This window comes from Trichechus manatus, unplaced genomic scaffold (genome assembly GCF_000243295.1).
Source record: "Trichechus manatus latirostris isolate Lorelei unplaced genomic scaffold, TriManLat1.0 scaffold00110, whole genome shotgun sequence".
Taxonomy (NCBI): domain Eukaryota; kingdom Metazoa; phylum Chordata; class Mammalia; order Sirenia; family Trichechidae; genus Trichechus; species Trichechus manatus.
The window spans coordinates 5038053-5065771 of NW_004444046.1; the positions used below are offsets into that span (position 1 = coordinate 5038053).

Here is a 27719-nt window from a genome sequence, read left to right on the forward strand (position 1 = left end):
ACGCCTGCCTGACCCCGGGCGGGTGGGCGCGGGCAAGGGAGGGGGGCTGCACTTGATCCGAGCCGACGGGACCCGGAGACCAGGACTCTTGTCACCGCCCCCCCGCCCGTCTGCGCTCCGCGGGGATGCCCCGGGCTTGACCCGGTTGGTCGGTCCCCAGTGGCGGGGGGATCCCGGCTGGGCGCCCGCCCCGTCTCAAACCCTCTTCCCTCTTGCCCCGGGCGGGGGGAGGTGCAGCTTGAGGGGTGCTGGGCTAACACCCAAGAACTTCCCGGGGAGACGGTGCGAGGGGGATTTCCACAGTCTTCCCCGCGGCCCCCGCAGTAGGGCCAGGCTGGGAGGGCTTTTGGGGCTGTCCCGAGCTCGTGGGTGGGGATTGAGGGACTCCTGTCTTTTCTTCCCACTACCTTCCTGCACACCCCCAGCTGTCCCAGGTCCCTAGTTCTCTCTCCTCTTTCGGGTTTGAGATGAGTGGGTGGCTGCGCAGGCGGAGGATGTTAGGGTTTGGGGGCTCCCCCATTCTAGGTCATGCCTCCTGCCCTCTGCGTTGGTCTGCGTTGGCTGAGGTGTTCCTCGGGTGGACGAAAGTACGATGGCTGGTAGCCGTGGTCTTTAACCCTTTCTGTCTGTTTTAAGGTAAATTGCTGGGAGTTTGGGAGGCAAGAATTTCCATTTGTTGGATTTCTTCTGGGTTTTCTCTCCAGAAGGAAGTGGAAGAAGAATATTTTCCCCCTTCCTCCATTTGCATTCTTTGTGAAGTCTGTCTGCCTTGTGCTTTTTGTCCCGGATTAGTCTTGTTTAAGGATGGAGATTTCCCGGTGTGGAGTCTATATAGATTTTGGCTTTCCATGAAGTAAATTCGCTTATCTTTTAGGGAAAGTTAATTTTTGTCTGCGGTCATTCCAGAAAAGTATCATACACTGACTAGGTGATTAATGCATTTAAGATTATAACTCAGTTACATATGATAGATATGTTAGGACGTGTGTGATTTTTTGGGTGGAACTGGCTCTTTTTTTTTTTAATTAGGAAATGAAGTAATGGATTACTTTAAGATGGCATAACTGAGAAAACCTCTGGTACTGATCTTTGGGTGAACTCTGTTTAAGGTACTGCGTATTCTCAGTTTAAAAGTAGCCCTCCCCCTTCTGAGGGATGTTAACATTGCTTCATTTACCCACCTTTCAAATTACTTTCCTATTTAAATGAAGGTTCTTCAAGTTAACTAGTTTTAGATTTAAAGAAATCACTGAAATGTTACCTTCGGTAAAGTGAACTTGGTTTAGCATTAAGAAACGGGTTTCAAACTGACCCTTTGGCCTCTGGAGCAAATTCAAATGTAACTCTCCCCCACCTCCCTTCTCTTTTTCCAGATTAATTGAAAGAAGAATGAACTGTAATCCTTGAAGCTAACTGGGCTATTTTTCTTTAAATATCATTTTTGATTGTAGAAGTTCAAGTAGAGTCAAAGGTTCTTACTGGTGTGAAGATTTATACAAGCCTTCAATTTGTCAACACAGACCAACAGACCATCTTTTTTATAGGGGATACATTTTTACTCCTTTTTTGGCATCTTTGCTGGCAAAAATTAAATTTGGCTGCATCATATTGATTCGTGTTTGACTCTAGGTTTTATGACACAAATATCGGCATTAACTTTTCCTGTGTTTTGCTGAAAAAATTGAACCTGGACATCTTGAATTAAGAGAATTGGTAGCTTACTTTGGTACATATATCTGAAGAATTTGAGCAAACTTAAAGGCTTTCTCATTGTTGTGCATCTTAAAAATTATCTTCTTATTAGAGCAAAGAAGTTTATACATTTGCAGTGAAATTATATTAGAGTTTAAGCAGAGCCAAAACAGTTGCCAAATCACTTGACTAAGGCTCTCTCTCTGGAAATAGAAATTTTCTATGAGAGTAAGTTACCATAAGTATTTGTCTATATGATTTTTCCCTCTTCAAATAAGTGACTAAATAAAAATGCAAATCTCAGACTTAATTTTTTAAAACAATAGTTAAGCAATGGAAAACCTACAGACGAATTTCTCCATGGTTCAGGGCTCAAGTAAAAAACTGAAGGGGATGGGAGATGATGGCAGCCCTCCAGTGAAAAAAATGATGACAGACATTCGTGCAAATGGAAAAATGCTGATAAATAAGGTGCCAGCGGTAAAGAAGGAACACTTGGAGGACTATGGAGAAGTGCCAATGGAAACGGATGGAGAACATGTCAAGCGAACCTGTACTTCCATGCCTGAACCTTTAAATTTAAATCCCAGTTTGAAACACACATTGGCACAATTCCATTTAAGTAGTCAGAGTTCTCTGGGTGGACCAGCAGCCTTTTCCGCTAGATATTCCCAAGAAAGCATGTCACCTACTGTATTTCTGCCTCTTCCATCTCCTCAAGTTCTTCCTGGCCCACTGCTTATCCCTTCTGATAGCTCCACAGAACTCACCCAGACTGTGTTGGAGGGGGAGTCCATTTCTTGTTTTCAGGTTGGAGGAGAAAAGAGACTCTGTTTGCCCCAAGTCTTAAATTCTGTGCTCCGAGAATTTTCACTCCAGCAAATAAATACAGTGTGTGATGAATTGTACATATATTGTTCAAGGTGTACTTCAGACCAGCTTCATATCTTAAAGGTCCTGGGCATACTTCCATTCAATGCCCCATCCTGTGGCTTGATCACATTAACTGATGCACAAAGACTATGTAACGCATTATTGCGGCCACGCACTTTTCCTCAAAATGGTAGCATACTTCCTGCTAAAAACTCATTGGCCCAGTTAAAGGAAACTGGCAGTGCCTTTGAAGTGGAACATGAGTGCTTAGGCAAATGTCAGGGTCTCTTTGCACCCCAGTTTTATGTTCAGCCTGATGCTCCATGTATTCAGTGTCTGGAATGCTGTGGAATGTTTGCACCCCAAACATTTGTGATGCATTCTCACAGATCCCCTGACAAAAGGACTTGCCACTGGGGCTTTGAATCAGCTAAGTGGCATTGCTATCTTCATGTGAACCAAAAATACTTAGGAACACCTGAAGAAAAGAAACTGAAGATAATTTTAGAAGAAATGAAGGAGAAATTTAGCATGAGAAATGGACAGAGAACTCAATCCAAGGCAAGTATTTTTTAATAGCAATTTTGAATGTCAGTAATGGTTTACTTTCATTTCAAAATTCCATATTTAGAATATAACTTAGCCTGTGTATTGTTGAGAAACTGCTATTGCTCATGCAACAACAACAAAAAAATATTGGTCAATGTATAATATGTTTGTATTGCACTTGTAAAGTGCTTTCCTGGATGTGTTCTCATTTGTCCTTCCAAACAACCTTGAGAGAGAAGTAGGGTTATTCCCAGTTTACAATAAAGAGAATGAGACTCAGATCAAGTGGCTCAAGTTTATATAGCCAGGGAATGAAGACTTAGGACCTCTTTCTGAACTCAGCCTTCTTTCTTCATATATCCTACTCCTTGGTGACTAAATCTGTTGTTTTCCTAGGGCTCAAGATAATTTACACTTTGGTGTTATCTCCATTTACAGATGGTATAAGTGTGCCAAAACAATTCTGGTGGTGGGCTCCAAAGAGCATTTTCCAGTGGTACACCCAGGATTTCTGACATTGTTTCCATGCTTGGATATTCAGGCTTGGTCAATGTTGGAAACAAATGAAAAAGACAGATTTACCTGAAGAATTTGTGATTTTAGTAACTAAAACCTTTTTAAACAATGGAATAATTTTGAAAAAATGACAGAGCTAGAATAAAGAAGTTATTTTAGGTGAAACAAATATTACTAATAAAGAAACCTATTGGTACAGAGATCTTAAACTTGCTATTTTTCCACTGCATTGTCTGCTAGGCTCAACTAATATCTTCAGCTAGCTAAAATTTTGAATGCCTGGGTAATGAGAAGATTTGATTTGTTACATACTCAGTTTGTTGATCTGGTTATTTTGTATCTTCTTATACTTGATTAGAATTGATATATAATAACAACAGCTAACAGTTTATTGAGTGTTTAAAATGTAGCAAGCATGCTCTTCAGTTTTAAATGTATTATTTTACTTAGTTCTTCTAACAAAAGGTTGGCTATGTTTAAGACACATTTACTTATTTTAATTTTTCCATTATTTTTATTCCTTGAAATACCTCTGCCCTTGCTGTTTTACAGGACTGAATGAAGTACATTAAATGACTGACTGAATGTTATTCACAGCAGCATAGATCTTTGTTTAGGTTTGGTGTTCTGTGCTTTATTAGGGTGCCTTTATGGTTTTGAGAGAAATTTAGTTACACTGATTTGCTTCTGAAGCCCAACAAAGATAATAATTTTAGGCTGTCATCCAGGGTAGTTTGCTGCTTGCTTTTTACAGTCAGCACTTCTTTGAAATTCCTTTACCAGTGGCTACTAGATATGTTCATATTCTTTAGGTACGGTTATTAGGTGATTTTAAAGTAGAATTGGCTTCAAGCCAGTACTCAAATTGCTGGACTTGCTTACAGCTGGACTTGTCCCATGCTGGAAGCATGACCTCAGAGATTACCTATATTCTCAAAATATGGAATGCCCCTTTTGATATTTATGATGTCTTGTCCCAAGCTAATTAGAATCTTGACCCTTACTTGTCCATAGGTGACCACATTATTCATTCTAATCTTCATTACTCTGACATAAGCGTTTTTGGGGTAAACTATTACTTGGCATAATATCCTTGCTCTGTGTTTGTGTGAAAAAACATTTAAGAATCATGCTAAAGTTGAAAGAAAGATAATGGACAAATTTACTTATCTGAAATTGGGAATATGCTACGGTTTGATTAAAATTAAAACTATGCTTCGTCTGGGATGTAGTACTTTATTGTCTCAGAACTTGTCATTAATTTGAATACATTTTTGATTTGGAGAAGTTATCAGATTTTTCCCCATCTTTTTTTGCTATGTTATTTTTTGCAGTATTGGCTAGTGTTTGTGGTGTATTTTGGTATTTTATGTGAATTTAAGGGAATTTAGGAAAATTTTCAGCAACTAAACCTTTAAGAAAGAATATTTTGTGGGTTTAATACATACTTGAATGCTTGTTTTATTATACTTACCACTTCATATTTTAAAAATTTACTCCTCAAAATATTGTGAGGTAGTTCCTTTTTAAAGACCTGCAAAGAAGCAAGATTAGTTACGGTCCACTTACAGATGAGAAACTAGTCCCAGATAGGTCACACCTACTTGGTTGTAGGTGATAGACTCAGGAGTTGACTGTGGGTCTTCTAACTTGAAGTCTAATAATTTTCACTAAACTTGTTGCCATCGAGTTGATTCCGACTCACAGTGACCTTATAGGACAGAGTAGAACTGCCCCATGGGGCTTCCAAGGAGCGGCTGGTGGATTTGAACTGCTGGCCTTTTGGTTAGCAGCTGAGCTCTTAATCACTGTGCCACCAAAAAACCATACTCATTGCCGTCAAGTAGATTTTGATAATTTTCACTACTTCTCCTTAAAACCAACCTAGTAGCAGAAACTAAATTTTGAGAAACATTAACTTTTCTCATTGACTGCTCTTAGAATAATCGTTCTTAAATGTTATATAAACCTGTATATAGCATTTAACTTGGTAGGGGACAAGGAGATAGTCCTTGGGGAATATTTTTCATTATCTTCTGTGAGTCAGTGAGTTGGTTGTCAGACAAACCAAATGGACCCAGAGGAAGGAAGTTTATCTTAAAAAAATCAAAATGGGCTTAAAAATATATGTATATATTTAAGTGACTTAACATAAAGGATGGAGTTCTGGTGGCACAGTGGTTAAGAGCTCGGCTGCTTACCAAAAGGTTAGCAGTTGGAATCCACCAGCCGCTTTTTGGAAACCCTATGGGGCAGTTTTACTCTGTCCTGTAGGGTCACTATGAGTTGGAATCGATTCGAAGGCAACTTTTTTTTTTTTTTGCTTAGTGTGATTACTAATGTAATTTGATATGTTTATATAATTTATAGTCAAAATATTGCTTTTGGATTAAAAAAAACCTTGAAACCCAATAAGCAATTGTTTGAAATGTGGGAACTGTTAGTTATTTCATAGGACTGAAATTATATTAGTAATGATCAACAAACTAATTTGCATATCTAACAGCAATATGAATTTGCATAGTTAATAGGTATTCTTAGATGAGAGAAATAAGTGGTAAAAGATCAGTGTTCTAAGTCAAGAACTGAATCTAGTCTGTAGAAACTAAAGGCATGTTTTCAACTCTTTTAACTCAGGCCACCACAAAGAAGTATACTGATTTTAGATCTGCTTAGTTTGCACTGCAAAATGGTGTTTTTGAATTATTTATCTCCTCACATCACTTTGAACTTTTTATTAGAAAAATGGTTATTGTATTTTTCAGTGCACAAATATATGCAAGAATATCAATCCTGATTTCTTTTCAAATGTCTAGTGGGTATTTATTTGCTCTAATTCTGATTTTGTTGAATCTTATATTTGTATCCACGGAAAAAAGGTTGTTAAGCAAATTGATCATTTATAAATAAAATTTCAGAGGTGATGTTTACTTAAGGGACAAGTTGTTTTCAAGAACATCAGGCTTATTATAGACAATTAGATTATTATAGGAGATTCTTACTGTTCTTAACTGTTACCACATGTGGCTGACAAGCTCCATGTCACTAAGTTAAAGATGTTATATGCCGTTGTATGTATTTTTTTTTTTTAAATAAAATTTAGATTTCTAATATTCATACTGGATTACTCTTCGGTAAGTAAAATAGTATGATTTTTATTCTGTTTAGGAAAAAAAACCTATAGATTATCTATAATACAAGTAGATGATTTAAAGATATCAACTTGAAAATATTCCCCCTTAAAACGTAGTAACCATTTCATTACCTTTAGCTTTGCATTTTCATTTCAAATTTTCATTTGATGTTAATACTATAAAGCATTTCTTTCCTCTTACAAACTACAGTACTTTAGGAAGTTTGTTTCTCAGTATAAATGTCAATGAGGTAAACAAATAACACTGGAGAGAATGGGCAACTATAAAGAGTAATGTTAGGAAAAATGTGTTCCAGTAATAATTGTGGCAAAGTTGATTATTTGCTACATTAGTGGTGTAGTTTGCATTTTGTGATTAGTATACATTTTGATCTAACTTTTTAAAGTTATAACTGTCTCCATGAGTTAAGAGATGTTTTTCTGTTTTCCCAGAACCCAGTTTAGTGCCTGGGATGTCAAAAGGCACTCAGTGAATTTTGTATTTTATTAATTTACATTTTTGATAAATAGCACTAACCTGTATTTTAGAACATTTTTTGAAAAATGATGGCTTTAAATTTAAACACATACATAATTTGCAAATAAACTGTTGAATGAGATTAACTGATCAAATGAGAGAATGACTATGAAAGCATTTTGGAAGCTAAGAGTCTTTACTGTAGAAACGTAGGATGGCATTTTCAAACTGTTATTTAAATACCTACTAATATATGTTTGGGAATTCTTCCATTCCCCAAACATCTTCTTATCTAGAATTATGTGAACATATTTCTAAGACAATAGTAGGTTTGCATTCACATGTATCTCCCTCTTAGTTGCTTATATATACTAATGATACTAATAACATGTTTGTTTACTGAAACAAAGTATGTTAGAAAGAGGTGTAAAACAGGTTTGCTACAAGAAATAGAAATCATTGTAATTTTCTGAATCATTTCATTATTTTAAACTTACAACCCAAAAGGTACATTGGTTGTGTTAGAGATAGTGCCCATTCTGATGATTTGGTTGAGATCACATTGAAGATTAGAATGATAGAGACCAACATGCACCTGTTTAAACTGGACAAGTTTTGTTTAGAGTACCTTTCCCATTTCTTATTCTGCCTTTGTAAGGAATTCAGGGTAATTGAGTTTTTTTGGAGCTCATTCTATTAATAACCGAATTTGTGGACACTCCCTTTCCCTGGCATTATTTTTTTCTGAAATCTTTAGGATGACTTTGGGAATAGTGCCCCCTTATGGTTTAGGAGGAGACCTTGGTGGCATAGTGCTTAAGAGCTACGGCTGCTAACCAAAAGGTAGGCAGTTCGAATCCACCAGGCACTCCTTGGGAACCCTGTGGGGCAGTTCTGCTCTGTCCTATAGAGTCGCTGTGAGTTGGAATCAACTCGATGGCAACAGATTAGTTTGGTTTTATAGTTTAGGAAATACAGTCTAGTATTCACTTTTACCATTAAAAAAAGTAGAATTGTTAGTGTTTTTTAAAAAGACTTATGATTGGAAAACTTAGAAATTTATCCTTTTGGGCTGAGAAATAAAAAAATTTTAAATTCCTAAAGAAGAAAAGAAAAAGATTACCCCCTTTTTTCCCTTCAGGATAGGACTGAATCAGTGTATAGTTAGCCAATAGTATTCTGACAGCTATGCATACATTATCATTTATGCTACTGGGTGGACAAGGAAGTAATCGATAATTGGGTTAATTTCAATCCCTTTAGAATTCTGGGAGTGGAAAGTGATTGTGGAGCCAGTACTCAATTTGTTCAAGTATAGGGGTAGAACTGTTTTGGGAACAGCTTTAGTAATAGCTTTAACCTGTATGTTGTCCATGTATGAATTGTGTTCTACTGGGGTTCATATATATAAAATAATTTAAGGATTTTATTAGTAATAAAAGCAATAAATAAATAAGTAAAACCCATTGCCATCAAGTCAATTCTGACTCATAGTGACCCTATAGGGCACAGTAGAGCTGCCCCATAGAATTTCCGAGGAGCGGCTGGTGGATTCAAACTGCCAACCTTTTGGTTAGCAGCTGAGCTCTTAACCACTTCGCTATCAGGGCTCCAATAAAAGTGAAAGGATGTATAATTAAACCATAAATCTTTTTTTAAGGTGTGGCTTTCTTCAACTGCTAAATTATAGTAGTATAATACCATGCTAGGCAGACAGAGGAATGAATAGGAAATATATAAAATTAGTTTAAAACTCATTTTGATTTCCTGATTTCTAGAATTAGGAATGGAACAGAAATATCTCCATAGGGCTAGTGGGAAGCCCCGTGGGGCAGGAATTCATCTTGTGTTCTTAAAATCTAGAATTGTGCATTGTATGTGTAGATGCTTAATAAAGATTTAGATGACTGAATGAAAAGTTTTAGTAGCCCTATAAGGTCACCAGTGATTCTTGGGGAAGAAAATAGGTTTAGTTTTAAAACAAAGCATTTTGTTTTCATTGGTGGCACTGAATTTATTTTGAGATTTTACACAGCATTTGAAAGTGCATATTTTGTTCATCTTAATGGCATAAGGAATAAAAATGTTTAAGAAACTTACTAAAGACCATTTTGGTAAATAATATTAGGGCTTTTTAAATCCTATGTTAAAAAAGGTTTTTCATGTGTGATAATGAAAGCAATATGGGTCCATTGTAGAAAAAGTGCAAAGAAGAAAACACAACTTCCTCATAATTCTACCATGGAGTGATTACTTCTACTGGAATATGTTCCTTTATGTATGTATTGCTTTGTGAATCTTTGTGCAAAAGAATCTTTAGATTGCACAAGTGTTATTAATACAGTACTGGTTGTTGGCGATCCAGGTTCAATTGCTGCTAATGCACCCCATGTGCAGCCACCACTTGTCTGTCAGTGGTGGTTTGTGTGCTGCTATTATGCTGAACAGGCTTCAGAGGAGCTTCTAGAATAAGACCAGGAAGAAAGGCCTGGCAGTCCGCTTCAGAAAATCAGCCGGTGAAAACCCTATGGATCACAATGGTCCAAGTCGTAACCAATCATGGGCAATGATTTGTTCCATTGTGCATGGGATTGCCATGAGTCACAGGGCTGACTCAGTTGCAGCTGGCAACAACAACAGTTGTTGGAATAATACTTTTGGACCATTTTAAGACTGTTCACTTAGAACAGTGTTTTTAAAACTGCAATTTGTGACCAATGCGGGCTTTCTCATCTGTGTTTCCAAGAGGGAGAATTAGGCCCTACAGAAAGTGATTTGCATGATAGTTTTTCGATTCTCCCAAGGATGGCATAGAGTACAACTCTAAATGCATCATAGGAGAGAAGTTAATTCGTTACATAGGATGGATGCTTGGGACATTTGGCTTAATTGTCTTAACCTAAGTTGAGAAGGCTGGAAGTGTCATGAAATTAATTTAGTGGGTTATAACTAGTATTTTTCTAAGATACAATAGAACAAAATAGAGCACATTGTACATAGTAAGGATAATTTATCTATATTTTTGATATTGCCGATTGATATTACACACCAGAATAATCAGGGATCATTTTTTTTTTAAAGCACACATGCTGAAATGAGACAGGAAAGCAAGCTTCAGATCTATACAGGTTAAAACTTTTGACAACAGATATTTTACTGAAAATATTGTATATGGTGTTGAGATTTCCAAGTAATTGCAGTATTAAGTGAATTGGACACTATAGAATTCTAATATAGTCATGCGTTGCTTAACATCCACGATACATTCTGTGAAATAGGACGTTATGTGATTTGGACATTGTGGGAACACCATATTATATACAGGCAGTACCTGGGTTATGAACATCTGACTTATGTCAAACCAATAGTTATGAACCAACCCCCTACTCTATTAAAAATTCGAGATATATACAATGGTTCTTATTCACAAACGGGCACTACTTCGCGACATTCATCAAAGCATTATTATTATTACTGTATTATTATGTTAAAGATGTTTTAATGTATCTGGGAGTGTTTCTTTAATATTTTTTATGCATAGAAAGGTACACTATAACCTTTTGGGACCACAGACTTGAATGTTGCCTGAACAGATGTTGTGTGGTGCATGACTGAGTAAAAAAAAAAGAAAAGTTATTTTGAAAAGTCCTAGTAATTTACAGGATTTTTTCTAGTGTGTTCCTTTTTCTTCTAAGTTGTACAGGGAGTGATAACATGCTACTGACTTCACATGGCTTTGTTTCCATAAAGGATTTCAGGTTGCACATTTATTAAAAGAATGTAAGCCTTTGCTTTTCCTGTGAGCATTTTTATGCATTTAGAATCAAATTGGTGAGGTAGGTGGTATGATCTTCAGTCTGGGAGCAGCAGGCATTGCTGTAACTCCTCAAGGTCTGTCTGATGGCTTAGTGGGGGTGCTTAAAAGCCAATCATACCTTCACTAGTTTTGCATTATATTGATTCTTTTTCTGTAATTTGTTTTATTTATTTTTTGTTGAGAATATGCACAGCAGAACATAACACCGATTCAATTTCTACATGTACAGTTCGGTGACATTGATTACATTCTTCGAGTTGTGCAACCATTCTCACCCTCCTTTTCTGAATTGTTCCTCCTCCATAAACATAAGCTGTCTGCCCCCTAAATTACCTGCCTAATCTTTCGAGTTGCCAGTTTGATCCAATATAGATAGTTCTTTTTAAAAAAATTTTTTTTACTGTGTTTTAGGTAGAAGTTTACATAGCAAGTTAGGTGCCCATTTAACAGTTTTTATACACCTTGTTCCATGACATTGGTTAAATTTTTCACAATGCGTCAACATTCTCATTATTTCTATTCTTTCTGTTCTGTTTCCATTAATCTGGCTTCCCTGCCTCTCCTTAGCTTCTCATCTTTGTTTTCTAATGATTACAGTGAAGTGAGGCACAAGAGGAAGCCTCAAAATCTCGTAAGTAGCTATTTGCTACCTTGTAACATTATTCCTGTTTCAGTTGTTGAAACACTCATTCACAACATGTTGGAAGTATTGGGGAAACCTAATATTGTACTGAGGGATTCAGTTTCTTTCAGAAAGAGTTGTTGGCAGCTGTCTGGTAGGGTGTCTTCTGTGTCCTTCTGAAATCATTTATTGACTGCTTGAATATCTTAGTATTATGCACAGTACAAAGACCCTGACGGGTATATTCACTTTATACCTAAGAAGTTACTGCCTATGTACCCAGTCATGTGTTTAGGATTGCTAGTGATTTACGTTGGGCCAGTACAAAGTAATGTGCATTTAATATGTATTCTATTTTATTTTTTGTGTAAACAGGCTATTAAGAGATAGACCATTAAATTTAACAACCTACTAGTATTAATGTTTTTCATATGGTTACTGTCTTACGATTTAAATACCAGAATTAAAAACTTAATCCTTGTCTTTTATAGCACTTTTTAAAAATCCTATTTTTTTAAAAGTAAGTTTTTTCACATTTTAAAAAAGGCTTACTTCTGATTTTTGTTAAGATTTTGGAAATCTCACCAGCATTTTGAGACATCGTCTTGATTGTTTTAATTCATCGGTATTTGCCATTAGGAGGACTTAATTAAAGGTCATAATGTTAATCTGATGCTATAATTAAAAACTAGAGTGCTACCTAAAAGCAAAAGTTTATTAGTGAGGATAAATATAGGAATTTTAAAAGGTTTTGATATTTTGAGTACTAATTGGAATATTTTTATATGAATAGTGCTGAGTGGGTAGAATTGCTTTTGTGTCTAGAAAGTGGTAGCAAAACTGTTTATTAGTTTTTTGTAAATAAAATTGGGCTCTCTAAATTATTTGTCATTGTGAGACTAATAAGCATTGTACTACCAAAATACAGTGGTTCTTTATTAGGAAATCTGATTATGAAAGGGTCAGGTACACAAAATAAAGAAATTAAGAGAAATTTAGAGAAATGTTTCATAACATTTCTTCACTTTTACTCATTTTAAATAAGTGCCTTTACTATGATTTAAATACTTTACTAGTTTGAGCTTGTTTAAATTTGGCTTTCATAGACATTATTTGGAGTTTGTGACTTAGAGAAAGAGACTTGAGATGGAATAATGTGTCTGAAATTTTGCTTATGTGTTTCAGATGAGGAGGCCATCTGTTCGTTTTGGGAAAGAGAACGGTGGGGAAGGTGGGCGATAAAAGGATTTTTAAAAATGTTAAGGCTTTAACTTAAGCTACTAAATGATCTACTTCCCCCTTTTGCCAAGTAAAGTTATTTTAATGTTTAAATACACAAAAGGAATAAATTATTCTCGTGTTAAAAAGTAAGATAAAAGGCTTTAGATTCTCATATCTTGGTGTATCTAATTTTTATTCCTGAGCAGTAGCATTACTGCTATGTCATTTAATTATATTGTTCTTTTTTTGAAAACCTAATTTGTATGTTGACACAGATGCAGTATTCTGAATGTTTTGTTGTATAATATGTGCTTTTCTTAATTGTTCTTAACACGCAGTTAGGATAATTTGTTATAAATGTGTTTATGCCTTACCATAACATATTGGGTAAAATTAACTCCCTACATTTTATCATTATTACTGTTGTATATTTTCCATCATTTCTATTATTTAATTTGTAGCTCTGATCTCTAGAAATACAGTCCAGAGATTGCTAGGCTTCTTTGTGATTCATGGAGTGGAAGGATATTGAATGTGAAAGAGACTATCGTGAGTTTCTTGGTAGCAGAGTAAGCTTGAAAAAGGCCACCCTGGGAATTAATGAACTACCCTTTCTTTCAAAATTCATCCAACAAATATTTATTGAGTCACTACTACATGCCAGGCATGGTGCTAGGCACTGAGAATACAAAAGTAAATGAGATAGTCCTTGACCTCAAGCTGCTGTTCAGGCAGAGGCTGGATAGCCGCTTGTCAGCGATTTTGAATGGGGAATTCAAACATTGGCTAGGGGCCTGCACTAGGAGATCTGTTTGGAACAGACTTATAGTTGGTTAGTGTGAGAATAGGAAATAAAATAAAGGACAGAAACTAGAGAGGAATGAGTGTTTAAATGAATGTGCTAGCAGTTATTTTATGGTGGCATCTGGTATTTGGAGACAGAGATAAAGGGACGCTGGGTTTGGATCATGAATAGAAGTAAACTTTTACAAATCAAACTGCAGTGTTTTGAAATGAACTTAATGATCACAATTAAGTCAGATTTCAAGGAGATCTTTGGCTGAAGAAGTTTAGAATTTGCTCTTTACATGAGATTCCAGATACCTATAATAGGAAAAACTGTTAAACATGTAAATGAGTTTTTATCATTTTAATAAGGATTATACCAGCAACATACAATGGTTCTCAAAGGGTCGTGTACACGAAATCTGGAGACAGTTGATTTCTTGTGCACTTATGTTCTGAAATGTTTCAGGTCTAAAACTGATTTAAAGTGGAACTTTGTTTTCTAGATAATGAGTTTTAACAAAAAGAAAGACTTCTAGAAAAGAAGTTCCCATTGAATTCAAGCTTCTGTTAGACTTCATTGATTTGTTTGAGTGAGCTTATCCATGCTCAGTAATACCTCTTTTATCATACAGTGTTGGGGTACAAAATACTCTGCTAAGTGAGTTTTCTAGATAATGAAGCTTACTCTTCTAAGCACTAACCTTTTTTTTTTTTTTTAACTTTAACCTTTTTCAGGAGATTCTAAAATGTACTAAATAAATATCTTTCTAAATGATATACAGAACATAATTTAACTATGTCATATTGATCTTTAATGTCAGTTACTATGTTCTTTTGTGTTGGGGGCAGGAAGCGATTGAGGTACTTAAATTATTTGCCTTGGCCTGTGCTAAAGCCCTTAGATGGTCTTGCTTTTTGAACCAGTTTTTGTTTTTGTGTCCTCTAATTCTCATTTCTCCTTAGGTTGTCACCTGTCATCTCGCATCTATCACTGTATCTGGTGCCAACAGCCAGTTCCCTTTCTAATTTACTGCTAGAACTAAGCTGTAGGCATAGGGAAACTACGTAAACTAGTGATTGGTTTATTTTATAAATAAGTAGTTGAATTTGCTCCAGATTCTTAACTTCTTTAGAATATTTGATCAGGATGTGAGGTAGGTTTGTTTATTTAGTATTTATAATTCTATTATAAATAGCCTTGTGCCCTCACTGAATACTGAAATCTTAAATCCTTTCAAAATATTCTTTTCCATGTAATTTCCTAGTCTTGTTAGTCTTTCAAATTCTTTGCTCAATAATTCTTAACAAAAATGTAGCTCTCCCACCAATACAAGTTATTGTATCTATGATTTGATTTAACTCTGATCACAACTCCTTAGCATCTGGAGATCTGTTTCCTTTCGATTTTACTTAGTTGCTTGGTTCTGAACTGGAATACTGGGAAAACGTCAGGCAAAACAGTTTTTCTAATTTCTCTGTAGTTAGTGGCTGTCTCCAAGTGTGCTGCATTATTGGGTGAGGTGGTCATTCCCAGCACACCCTGCCTTGTTGCAGAACCTCTCAGAGGCAAACTCAGAAGAATATCCAGCTCTCCTTTTGTCTTAGCCTTCCTTTAACTCATTCCCAATCCCATTCCATTCCACTGCGTTGTCTGTTGACCTCTTACCTTTGTTGCTCATCCTAACCATGCCTCTTCTAGCTCCTCTCTCCCTCCTCCACCAGTGACTCTTGTTCCCTTTTTGAGGTGCTCTTTTCCCACAGGAGCAGGGTAAAATTACTGTAATATGAAAATATGTGGAGGATGTGGGTTGAGAGAAGGGGGACATGGTAAGAAGCAAATCAAAATAAGGGGAGAAGTTAGTAACCATAGGTTATTCTCTTTTCAGTTTCAGAGCCTCAGTTTTCTAATCTGTAAAATGGAGATAATGGTGCCTACTTAATAGGGTGTTTGTTAGAAATAAGCAGGATGTATAAGTTGCTCGTTAAGTTGCCAGGTACCTTCCTCCTTTTTCCCCTTTATTTACAGGTACAGTTCATCATTTAGGGCTAAAAAAAAAAAAAAAAACTTTTTATATTTATGAGGAAATATGGTTTACTGATAAATGTTAGCAAACAAAGTCATTTCAGGTTAGTTTTATAAAATATTTATTGTTGTAGAATGTTATCTAGTTAATATGCTGACAAATACTGTAAGGGTAGCGTGTATGCTAGCTGATTGTTGCAGCAAGAATAAGAACCAGAACTTCTCAATGCTGTACATTTGGAGAGTACCGTTCTTTAAAATGGATTTTTAGAATAGATTCCATAAATGAAATTTGATGAAATTATTTCTGTTAATCTGCAACAGGCATTCTGAAACTTATTGTGATGGCACAGTTCACCTAGCAGTCTCTGAGTGTCTCCTCAGGTGACTAGACATGATGCTCTTAGGAAAGACTTCCTTGTTAGAAGATGGCTCTTAAATGATGCAGCTCTTCCTCTAAGTAGTTTCTCCCTCCAATTTTTCTACAGACAGATACATCATCAGGAATGGAATTGCAGTCATGGTATCCTGTTATAAAGCAGGAAGGTGACCATGTTTCTCAGACACATTCATTTTTACACCCCAGGTGAGCGGGTATTCATTCATTTAACATTTGCTATATGCCAGATACTGTTCTAGAGCCTGGAATTCATTATTCAGCTAATCATAGATTATCTTTGAAAATTAAAAATTGTTTTCTAAACAAGTATATTGTGTTTTAATACTTTTTTTGTTGTTTCTGTTTATAGGGAAATTGTAGGAGTATTGTTTACTTCATTCTGATTAGAAAAAATTCAAAGAAAAAATGTAAAATGAAATTTACTATAAATTGTATTGAATATTTGAGATAACCTTTACTTGGTGTTTCTGACAATATTTTTTTTTTTTCCTAGAAAAAGGTAACTTCGTTTTTGCTGGGTTCTTGATATTTTTATGTTTTAATGACAAAAATCACAAGCTTGAAAAAGTTCAGATAATCCAGATGTAAAAAAGGAAAATTCTCCTTAATTTCCTTCAAGAAGTAAACCAGCTCTTCAAGAGTTTGGTGTGTAACTTTGATATTTTAAAAAGAAATTTCTGTGATACTTAGCAGCTTTCAGACTAACTACAACCTTCCAAAATCAAGTTTTCATGCTTTCAATAAGAATATGTCCTAGATTAGAAACTTTATTGAGTCCTGGATTTTTATCTGCTGCTGCAAATATATATTCCCTCCAAGCATGGTGATGAAGCCTCAGTCTTATTTACATTTGCATAGTCATTACTGTACTTACTGCATTTGAATTAAGTCTTTTGGGCAGTATGAAACCTGTCAGTTTTCTTAACAGAATACTGAGTTTTCACCTCTAGGATTCACGCGATTGATAAAAAGGGACAATATAGGTGTCCTGTACGAAGAAAATGAGATGTAAGAAGAGATTATCTGGAGTTTAGGGGATGAAGTGTTGTGTCAGTTAAGTGGTTACATCTTCTGACTAAAGGTTACACAGATAATAGTTAAAAATATGGTAATTAAGTTTCTAACTCAAGTTTGTTCCATAAGCTTCTCAGATAATTAACCTACTGAGGAATTTTATGTGAACTTTGAGCACAATTAGTTATCCCTCTTAGTTTTACACAATTTACTATTGCTGTTTTATCAAATAAGTAGGAAGTACTCAAGTATCTTAGGGAGGTTGCCTTGTGGGGGTTGATGTAAGGATATATTCACAGCACCTGTGCTCTTTCTGCGCTCTATAAGAAGAGCCCTGTGAGCTCTTCATTGGGCTTGTGGTGAACTCAGCCCTAGCCATGCAGTGTGGGGCTGACGCAGCCTCACTGTAGCTAAGAGCAAGGATTCCCTGCTTTGGAGGAGTGTTGGGGCAAGAAAATAGTCCCCCAAAGCAGCATACGGTCTGTTATCTTTCTGGCATAAACCTTAAAGACTCAGGGCTGTTAAGCCACTCTGTAAAGTGCTTCCAGCTTTTAGTTCCCATGTGATTTTCTGGACAGGAGAAGAGACTGCTTTTCTTTCCCAGTAAGTATCTTTTTAGTGCATAGAAATTACTTGCAAAGTAACAAAATCCTTCATAGTTTTGCTCTTAATGCTTAAATGCTGATTTTTTCAAGATTTGTCTTCTATGACCCTTACTTTCTGAGTTATTATATTGTCTGTTTTGGTAAAAATAAAAAAAAAATCAAGTTTAACCATAGAAATAAGCATTATATATTTTTATTTTTACTCTAACATGTAATATGTGTCTTATTTTGCCTTTGTTTTCAGCTACTACTTATACATGTGTGATAAAGTGGTTGCCCCAAATGTGTCTCTTACTTCTGCTGTGTCCCAGTGTAAAGAGATCCCAAAGACAGAGGCGTGTAAGTCCATGCCAAGACAGTCAGAGAAGCCGCACAGTACTGGCAAACATCAAAAGCCAGTGTCTTACCCAGATGTCTCACTCGAGGAACAGGAGAAGCTGGATTTAAAAACAAGTAGAGAATTATGTAGCCGTTTTGGTGAGTATTCACCAATTATCTTTTTAAAATAAGATACCAAAATATCTGATAAACACATTTATTCAGCATTGTCAAAGATTTTTATTTAAGAGAATAATTGAAGCTTTAACTTTAAAAAAGAAACCTATGTTTTTTACTCTGGGTGATTATTTGAACCTGAACTGCTCTTAGAATGATGATAGCTATAGAGGCAAATGAGATGTATATATAGACTACATCATTTTCACACTGCAAATAATTTTTGTCTGATTTATTTTCTCTTCCTGCCTTTGCCGTCAGATTCGTCAGTAGGTCTTTATTTTTCTTTCTAATTTGCTATGAACTGAGAAATGATTTAACTAGTAATGCTAAAAAGTATGTATAAGTTTTTAAGAGTAAGTTCGCTATATAGGACTCAGGGGAACTTAGTTATGGAAGAAAGCAAGGATTGAAAATTCATAGATACAGTGGCCTGGCAGATGGCATAAATGTAGAATGCTGGCTGGAATCTAAAAAAGAGCTGCCTACTAACAGTGTCTTTTAAAATACTATGGACCAAACAAGACATGCCACTTGTTTTACCTCCATACAGCAGCAGAGTTTTGCTTATACCTTAGGCAGTGTGACAGTTACTTCAGTTGCCCTGAAGCAGTTGAAGAGCCCTCTGATTATTTAATTGTTTTCATAGAGAATTGAGATACTTGGAGGTTTTTGGACTTTAATTTTGAAATTTAAAAAACTCAGTTTCTTTTGATTTAATTATGATAAATAATTTGTAATGTTACCACTTCGTCATTCTTGGCATGTATCTTATCTTCCAAATTAATTTATTCTAGTGGCTTTTTAAAATTGTTGAGATATAAACATACCGTAAAATTCACCCCTTTAAAATGAGCAATTCAGTGCTTTTTACTATATTCATACAGTTGTACAACCATCACACCTAATTCCAGAACAAGTTTATCACTCCAAAAGGAAACTCTAACCCGTTAGCAGCCACTCATCCTCTCCCCTTCCCCAACCTCTAGCAACCACTAATCTACTTTCTGTCTTTATGGATTTGCCTATTTTGGGTATTTCATGTAAAAGGAATCATACAATATGTTACTTTTTGTGTCTGGCTGCCTTCACTTAGCATAGTGTTTTCACAGTCCATGTTGTATCAGTCTTCCTTCCTTTTTATGACTGAATCGTATTTCATTATATAGATGTATTTATTCCATTTTGTTTATCTATCCATCAGTTGATGAACATTTGGGTTGTTTCCACATTTTGACTATTATGACTAACGCTGCTATGAACATTCATGTACAAGTTTTAGTGTGGACATAGTTCTCTTGGGTATATACCTAGAAGTAGAGTTGCTGGGTTGTATGGTAACTTTTTGAAGGAGCCTTGGTGGTACAGTGGTTAAAGTGTTCGGCCCTAGCTGAAAGTTCGATGGTTCGAACCCACCAGCCTGTTCCTTGGGATAAAGATGTGGCAGTCTGCCTCCATAAAGATTTACAGCCTTAGAAACCCTATGGGGCAGTTCTACTCTGTCCTGTAGGGTCACTATGAGTCAAAATTGACTCAGTGGCAGTGGGTATGGTAACTTTTTGAGGAATTGTCGAACTGTTTTCTAAAGCAGCTGCACCATTTTACATTCCCATCAGCAGTGTATGAGGGTTCCAATCTCTCCACATTCTCAACACTTATTGTCTGTCTTATTGGTTATACCCATCCTAGTGGTTGTTAAGTGGTAACTCATTGTGATTTTGATTTGCAATTCTCCAGTGACTAATGATGTTGATAATCTTCATGTGCTTATTGGCTGTTGATATAGCTTCTTTAGAGAAATGTCTGTTCATATCCTTTGTCCATTTTTAAACTGAGTCATTAATCCTTTTATTGTGAAGTTGTAAGAGTTCTTTACATATTCTAGATACTAGACATTTATCAGATACATGATTTGCCACTTTGTGGGTTGTCTTCTCACTTTCTTAATCAAGTCCTTTGACACACAAAGTTTTAAATTTTGATGAGGTCCAGTTTTTTAAATTTTTTTGGTTGCTTGCTTTCTATGTCATATCTAAGAAACCATTGCCTAATCCATGTCATGAAGATTTACAGTTATGAGTTTTAGCTCTTACATTTAGGTCTTTGATCCATTTTAAGTTAATTGTTACATATGATGTGAGGTGTAGGGGTCCAACCTGATTCTTTAGCATGTGGATATAGTTGTCACAGCACCATTTGTTGGAAAGATTATTCTTTCCGCATTGAATTGTCTTGGCTCCCTTGTCGAAAATCCGTTGCCCATAAAAACATGAATCTATTTCTGGATTCTCAATTCTTTTCCGTTTATTTATGTCTATCCTCATGCCAATACCACACAGTCTTGATTTCTGTAGCTTTGTAGTAATTTTTGAAATTGGGAAGTGTAAGTCTTCCAATTTTGTTCTTCTTTTTCAAGATTGTTTTGGGTGTTCTGGATCCCTTGCATTTCCATATGAATTTTGGAAACAACTTGTCAATTTCTGCCAGAAAGCCAGCTGGGATTTAATAGGGGTTATGTTGAATAAGTAGACTTAACAATATTAAGTCTTCTTTATTTTTTATTGTACTTTGGGTGAAGGTTTACAGAGCAAATTAGTTTCTCATTAAACAATTAATACACGTATTGTTTTGTGACATTGGTTCCAATATTAAGTCTTCTAATCCATAAACATGGCATCTTTCCATTTATCTAATTTATCTTTAATTTCTTTCAGTGATGTTTTATAGTTTTTAGTGTGCACATTTTGCATTTCTTTGTGAAATTTATTCCTAAGTGTTTTGTTCTTTTTGATGCTGTTGTAAATAGATTTTTTTTTAAAATTTCATTTATGGATTATTTTGATGACTTTTTAACAAAGTGATATTCATACTTTGTTACTTTATTTTTGCCTTTCAAAGATCCATCAATTCCAAATAATTCTACAAGTGAGAAGAAACCCGAGTCTGCCACTAGCAACTTAGTCAGAGACACAAGCAAGGTGGGGATCGGTCATGATGCTGCAGCTTCATCTCCACTTCTGGTCAAAGATGTCATTTGTGAGGATGATAAGGGGAAAATCATGGAAGAAGTAATGAGAACTTATGTAAAACAACAGGAAAAACTGAACTCAATTCTGCAGAAGAAGCAACAACTTCAGATGGTAAAATTGTTATTTAAATGATAGTCCATTATGAAAAGCTACTTTTGCATATTTAGTAAGAAAAATCAAGATGAGATGCTGCAGATGTGCTTATAAAATAATTCAAAATTTTATACTGATAAGTAGTTTCAATATACTTTTATTAACTTTTCAGAGTAAATGGTTTTTCAAGATAATAAAATCCAGTTCTGTAATACAAATCAGTTTTGTTTTGAACTGATATGATGGCTGAATTTTAGGAATTTTTCTCTTCTCTTTTCCCTGAACTGAAATTTTTGGCGTGATGAAAATAAAGTAAAAATTGCGTTGTACTTCTTTACATTACAGGAAGTGGAAATGTTGAGTAGTTCAAAAGCTATGAAGGAACTCACTGAAGAACAGCAGAATTTACAGAAAGAGCTTGAATCTTTGCAGAATGAACATGCTCAAAGAATGGAAGAATTTTATGTTGAACAGAAAGACTTAGAGAAAAAATTAGAGCAGGTAATGAAGCAGAAATGTACCTGTGACTCAAATTTAGAAAAAGATAAAGAGGCTGAATACGCAGCACAGGTAAGAATTACTCAGTTTATCTAATGTTGCCCTTTCAACATGGAAATGGAAACTGTCATCTTCTCTATTAAAGGAATTGCTCATGGCCAACCTCATTTCATTAGGCTAGATTTTAAAATAGATAATTCTGTTAAACACAACCTTCTACTATATTATCCAAGATGATTTTTTATCTTTATTGTTTTGTTTTAAACTGGTATTGGGTTTCTGTAGTTTAATGCCTAAATTGTTAATCTCTGGCTCTGAATAACAAATCTTATATATATGTTATTTTAATCTAGTGTATGGGCTTTCAAATCAACAAATCAGCAGCATGCCTTACCCACTATGTCCAGAAGCCCCGGGGCAAAAATGAATACATAACTGCCTTCTGTTAATTGTCGCACAAACTTAGGAGAGACGAACAGATAACTAACATGAGCAGCACAGTGCAATGAGAGAGATATTAACTGAAGTCCTGTAGGTGTTCAGTTCTCTTGACCCTTTGCTTATCCCTCAATTTAATGTCATGTCAAATGTCAAATTAAAAGTATTAAGATATTCAAGAGATTGCATTATGCATGAAATAGCTTATTTTGTAAAAAATAATTTGAAAGTAGATCTTTGCCGTTACGATGATTAAATGGAGAAACAAGACTGAAAACTGACATAGCCTTTTAAATCACACAGCTGGCAGAGCTGAGAGAGAGATTGGACCACGCGGAGGCTGACAGACAAGAACTCCAAGATGAACTCAGACAGGAAAGGGAGGCAAGGAAGAAGTTAGAGATGATGATAAAAGAGCTAAAGCTGCAAATTTTGAAATCATCAAAGACTGCTAAAGAATAGAAACCTTTAAAGAGATTCGTCTGTGTACTCCGGACAGGGTTTTTTGGTTTTGGTAATAGAATTGTGAACAACTTATATGTATGAAGATAACAAGGCATTCTATCCATTTGTAGATCAGAGAAAGTGAAAGATTATATATTAGTATATAAATTTTTACATTTTCCAAATGAATGAAAATGTATGTTTCTTTGTACTTTTTTTCCAACCAACTTAATAACAGTGGTTTCAACTAGTAGATAAGCTGCCTATATTTCTAATGCAAACTTTACAGTTGTATACTTTTTTAAAGCTGCATTGTGTGATGGCAAATAGCTGTGGTCAGTTTTGTTACCCATATTTCAGACTCAGTTTTAGATACAATGATGACTTCATATTTTCAGATATACAGAGCTACTCTAGAAGTTGAATCTCTGTTCTTTTTTTCCATGCACACAAGCTCCTTTCTAAGTTGATAGAGTATATTCATTATTATACACAAAATGTTGCTTTTGTTTTGTACAGATTGTGGGACGAATTTCCACCAGTTCTCTTCTTAGTGTTTCCTACTAAGACATTTTATGCAACGAGGAATTTCATTGATGAGGTTAAAGCACACCCTGTGGGCACAATGGGGAAGGATAACATGCTTTGTTATGCACCGCTGCTAAAAACAAAGTAGTTGTAATTTTTCGGTTTAAATGTGGTTATATTTAGAAAAAAATTTTATGCAGCAGTTTCAGAAGAGGGAATAAAAAGTAATACTTCCTCAACTTTTGTTATCAATAGTAGTGTGAAAAATGTTCTTGAGAAAAACTGGTATCAGTGATGTACATTTTGTTTCTATGGAACTCCGAATACTCCTGTACAGTTTTTATGTGTAGCTTTGGTTCTTTCTGAAATTTATATAATGGATTTGTTTTCCTTTAAATTGTAAAATATTAAACACCTTGAAGGTTATTTTGGACTTTCGTATGTTTAAATGTTAAGATAAGTCTTAACCAAAATTTGCACGAATGGACCATCTTCAATTACTACTTATTATTAAAATCAGGAATTTACAGTCAACTGATGGTGTGTGATAGGTTAATATAGGAAAGTTTAGTTATCTGCTACTAAAATGTTTTTAGATAATATTTAGAAGAGAAAGGAATTCCATAGTTTGGGGAGGGGCAACATCTTCTGCACTTTTTTTTTTTTGCACAGAAAAGTCGTATTCTTTCTTGGCAAATTTCATATTAAATGATTCTTGGTTTAAAAGATAATAGGTAAAATTCTTAATAGGACTTTTTTTAAAGGGACATTTGCTGAAACTATCATTAATTGACATGTATTACCGCTTGATTTTTATGTTTCTCGTGTTCTCTCGTAAGGTACTGTATGAAATTACTTAAGAGAGCTAAATTTATTTTTAAAATAAATTAGCTAGGGTTAAGGTTATATACTATTCCCAGGGTAGATAGTAGATGCTTTTCTGGTATAGAACTTCAAAATTTCTAGGTTATCATTTATTTAACGAGTTATTTTCATATTTTGCTTAATGGTACTCACAAAAACAATTTTTGTACTTTCTGAAGTGTAGTTTCTTCAGTAAATAGAGTATGATCTAAGTGTGTGTTTTCTATTTAAATTTTACTGTATTAACCCTGTAGCTAATTTGTTGATTCTTGGAATCTTCTTAAGAAGAAACAAATGTTAAAATGACATATAGGAACAAATGTTAAAAAATGACCTGCCCTCTCAATTATCTTTTGTTTAGATCTGGAGAAAGAAAAATCACAAAGACATTTATGATATAGTTTTATTTTAGTTGTGAATTAGTTAAGTGTCACGGCTTACCTTTTGGAAGACAAACTCAGGCCCATATATTTTCATTTATTTTTCTAATCCACTCAATCGTTTTGCTTATGTTTACTTAGTAAATGATAAGCCTACTTAACTCTCAACCCAAAACTTCTAAAATAAATCATTTAATCTTTGAAATATGTTATTTTAAAATTCTAAATGGTGCTTAAACACCATTAAATTATTATAAAATCATAGTTTAGAATTGAATGAAAATATTTTTTCTAGTCCTTTACATACCGAAAACTTGCCACGCGACATTGTATAGTCTTCATTTTACAGAAGATACATTGATGTGCCATAAGTTTCTGTCTTAACTTCTTTGAAAATAGTTTTTTAGTCAGTTGTAAATATTATACCTGTTCTAGTTAAAAGTAATTTTATGTTAAACTGCACCACATAGCTTGAAAACAATATAGAAATTTTATAATACTTCAAAAGTGGCCTCCACTAAAATATCTTATCCATATAAATTTATTCTTTGCATGCTCATTTGTGTGTTGGTTGCTAGCTTAAAGTTTGATGTAGTTTTTGTGTGCCAGATTTACTAGGTAAGCAAATACTTTCCTCAGACTTTGTAATGTTATTCTTTTAAGGAAAAATATAAAAATGTTTACTTAAAAAAAACTGCATTAAAGAAATGGCCTGTAAAAAGTTGTGCTAGAGCATCTTTAGGAAGAAGAAAAAATATTTCCTTACTGGGTGATAGGTCATGTTTAATTTTGGTGATGATAGTTTCTTAAATTTATGAGAAAAATGAACCAAATTTATAAAGGTAGAAATGTTAAACCTTCTGCTGTCATTGAAGAAGCTCTGAATCACCCTAAATTCACAAATGCAGCTTTTAACACTATAAAAGGATTTGACCGACAACTTAAAAGTTTGGCTTGTACTTGAGTTTTTAAAAAGCATATTCTTTTGCTTGAATTTCTGTGTAGAGTTAGGATGTTTTATGCTTCTTGAACTAATTTTATAACATTCAATATATTAATAGTTTAGACAAAATCATTTGTACATATTGAACTATAAAGCAGTTACTAAAGTAGGTAAAATAGAGCGAGTAAAATATTTGTAGGTTCTCCATATATTTTAGAAGTCATGACAGAACGACCAGTTTATTTGCACATCTGTGGCTTCAGTTTTAAGGAAAGTAAATGATAAACAAACTCAAGTAATATGAAATGTGCTCAAAGTATTTCCCTATAATTAATTGTTAAGCTGGTGCTGAAGGTTTTTGATCTGCTTCTAAAATTTTCTTCTCAAAGATAAAATTTATGTTTTGATTACTTAGGGAAGAATTCTTCACTTTTATTTGCTCTTTAGGCATTTAATCCACATGACAGGACATTAAAAATTGATAGAATGAAAAGTTGTGCTCATACTGTACATTTTTCTGTGCTTGGAACTACTTATTAATAGTTTTTATTGAAGCTGTCAGCAATAAGGGACACATAACTGCTGTATTATACATTGTGGAAATGAATAAACAGCTTAAAATTTTTTTCTAGTATAGTATTTCCACTATTGGCAGAAAATTGTATGAGTATTTTATATGGCATCTTGTATAAAAGGACAGTCTTTTTTTTTTTTGTAAAACCTTTTCATTGAATTGCTTCTAAACTACATAGTATAATTTGGAGCCTGTTTCTTTAGTAATATGTCTTATGTAATACTTGTGTAGTGTTTTTGAATTAGAAAGTGATCTAATGTAAAAACTAAAATTACAAGAAGCCCAGAAAACAAAATAGTGTATTAAGTTAGTTTAATGTAAAAGAAATTTATAAGATTTTTTTCTTCAGTATAGATACCTCACTTGAAAATAAAGCACAGCAACTTAAAGTAGTTCTAGTAGAAAGATCCTACTAAAAGAATTGCTTAATCAAGGACACCTTTTGGGGATTTATAGTTTGTGAGAAATAAAATATTTGCTTTTAACCATCCTTTTAGAAGTATTTGTTTATCCTAATAATGTTAAACCAACACAGTAGTCTATTATGTTATTTCTGAGTTTCTAATTGTTAAGGCAGTAACATGAAATATCTGTTCTGCAGCTGTTAAAACTAATTGTTGACTACATTGACAATAATTCAATTTAAAATTTTGCCAGTGATGTACAGTTTTTTGGTTAAAATTGCTGTGGTTGGTTGCATTATATGACACACAAAACTGTCCTCTACCTCACGTGAAATAAATATTTTATATGGTTTTATAAACCAGACTCATCTATCTGGTCACTTAGTTTAGGTGAGCAAGACTCGTCTATCTGGTCACTTAGTTTACAAATTTTGAATTATATTTATTGAAACATGACATACTGTGCTCTTAGCTTATACCTCAACTGTATTTCGTGCTGTTTTCCATTTTCATGCCTTGTAAATAACTTGTATAGATTGTGGATTAAATTCCAAATAAAAACTTACAATGCCAATGAAATTGATTCAAATCATGTGAGTGTTGTGTGAACTTAACTTTCTTGTCCCTTAAGATTGACATTTTCTACTTTTGTACCTTTAATGTCTATTATTCATTACACACTAAGTGATTAACTTTAAAAACCTTATTATAAAATGTGAAATTTTATGCAGTATTTCAGGTGATAAAAATAGGAACATTTTGTGATTATTCTCTTTCATGATACCTGGACTTTTGCTAACATATTTTTCCTCCCACCACTCCTGGTATTAGTTATCTGTTGACACAACAAATTACTCCAAAATGTAGCAGCTTCAAACAACAAATATTATGTCACATGGTATCTGAGACTCAGAAATCTGGCAGCAGCTGAGCTGGGTATTTTGGCTCAGGATCTCTTATGAGGGTGCAGTTAAGATGTTTCCCAGGCCTGAAGTCATCTGAGAGCTTGCATGGGCTAGGGGATCAGCTTCCAAGCTCAGACAGGTGGCTACGGACAGGGGCTTCACTTCCTCATTACGTGGGTCTCTCCTTAGAGCTGATCATGACATGGAGGCTGGTTTCCCCCAGAATGAGTGATCCAAAAGAGGAGCAATATCACAATTTCCTTTATGACCCAGACCAAGCTGCACACTGTCGTTTTTGCCTTTTTCTCTTTGTTAGAAGCAAGTCACTAAATCGAGCCCGTACTCAATGGGAGGGAGTTATGCAAGGGTATGAATATCAGGACGTGGAGATC

The 27719-nt window shown here is 34.7% G+C and overlaps 1 protein-coding gene across 2 annotated transcripts; it reads left to right on the forward strand.

Annotated features, from left to right (window-relative positions):
* Positions 1 to 315: 315 nt before the first annotated feature.
* SKIL (SKI like proto-oncogene) lies at positions 316 to 27001 on the forward strand. 2 transcript variants are annotated; one of them, XM_004383458.2, is made up of 7 exons: positions 316 to 1109; positions 1374 to 3126; positions 16202 to 16299; positions 17977 to 18209; positions 21126 to 21367; positions 21695 to 21919; positions 22589 to 27001. In XM_004383458.2, exons 2-7 carry the CDS (start codon positions 2026 to 2028, stop codon positions 22745 to 22747), a joined length of 2058 nt encoding a protein of 685 aa, XP_004383515.1. In that variant the 5' UTR covers positions 316 to 1109; positions 1374 to 2025; the 3' UTR covers positions 22748 to 27001. The 2 variants fall into 2 exon arrangements, with proteins under 2 accessions (XP_004383515.1, XP_023593680.1); XM_023737912.1 differs by having other exon boundaries at positions 316 to 636.
* The last annotated feature ends 718 nt before the right edge of the window (positions 27002 to 27719 follow it).

Excerpts from the sequence above, each read along its gene's own strand:
- SKIL (XM_004383458.2), top strand. The coding sequence starts at position 2,026 with ATGGAAAACCTACAGACGAATTTCTCCATGGTTCAGGGCTCAAGTAAA. Across the intron at positions 3,127-16,201 it reads GACAGAGAACTCAATCCAAG|ACAGATACATCATCAGGAAT; the intron begins GCAAGTATTTTT and ends ATTTTTCTACAG. Across the intron at positions 18,210-21,125 it reads AGAATTATGTAGCCGTTTTG|ATCCATCAATTCCAAATAAT; the intron begins GTGAGTATTCAC and ends TGCCTTTCAAAG.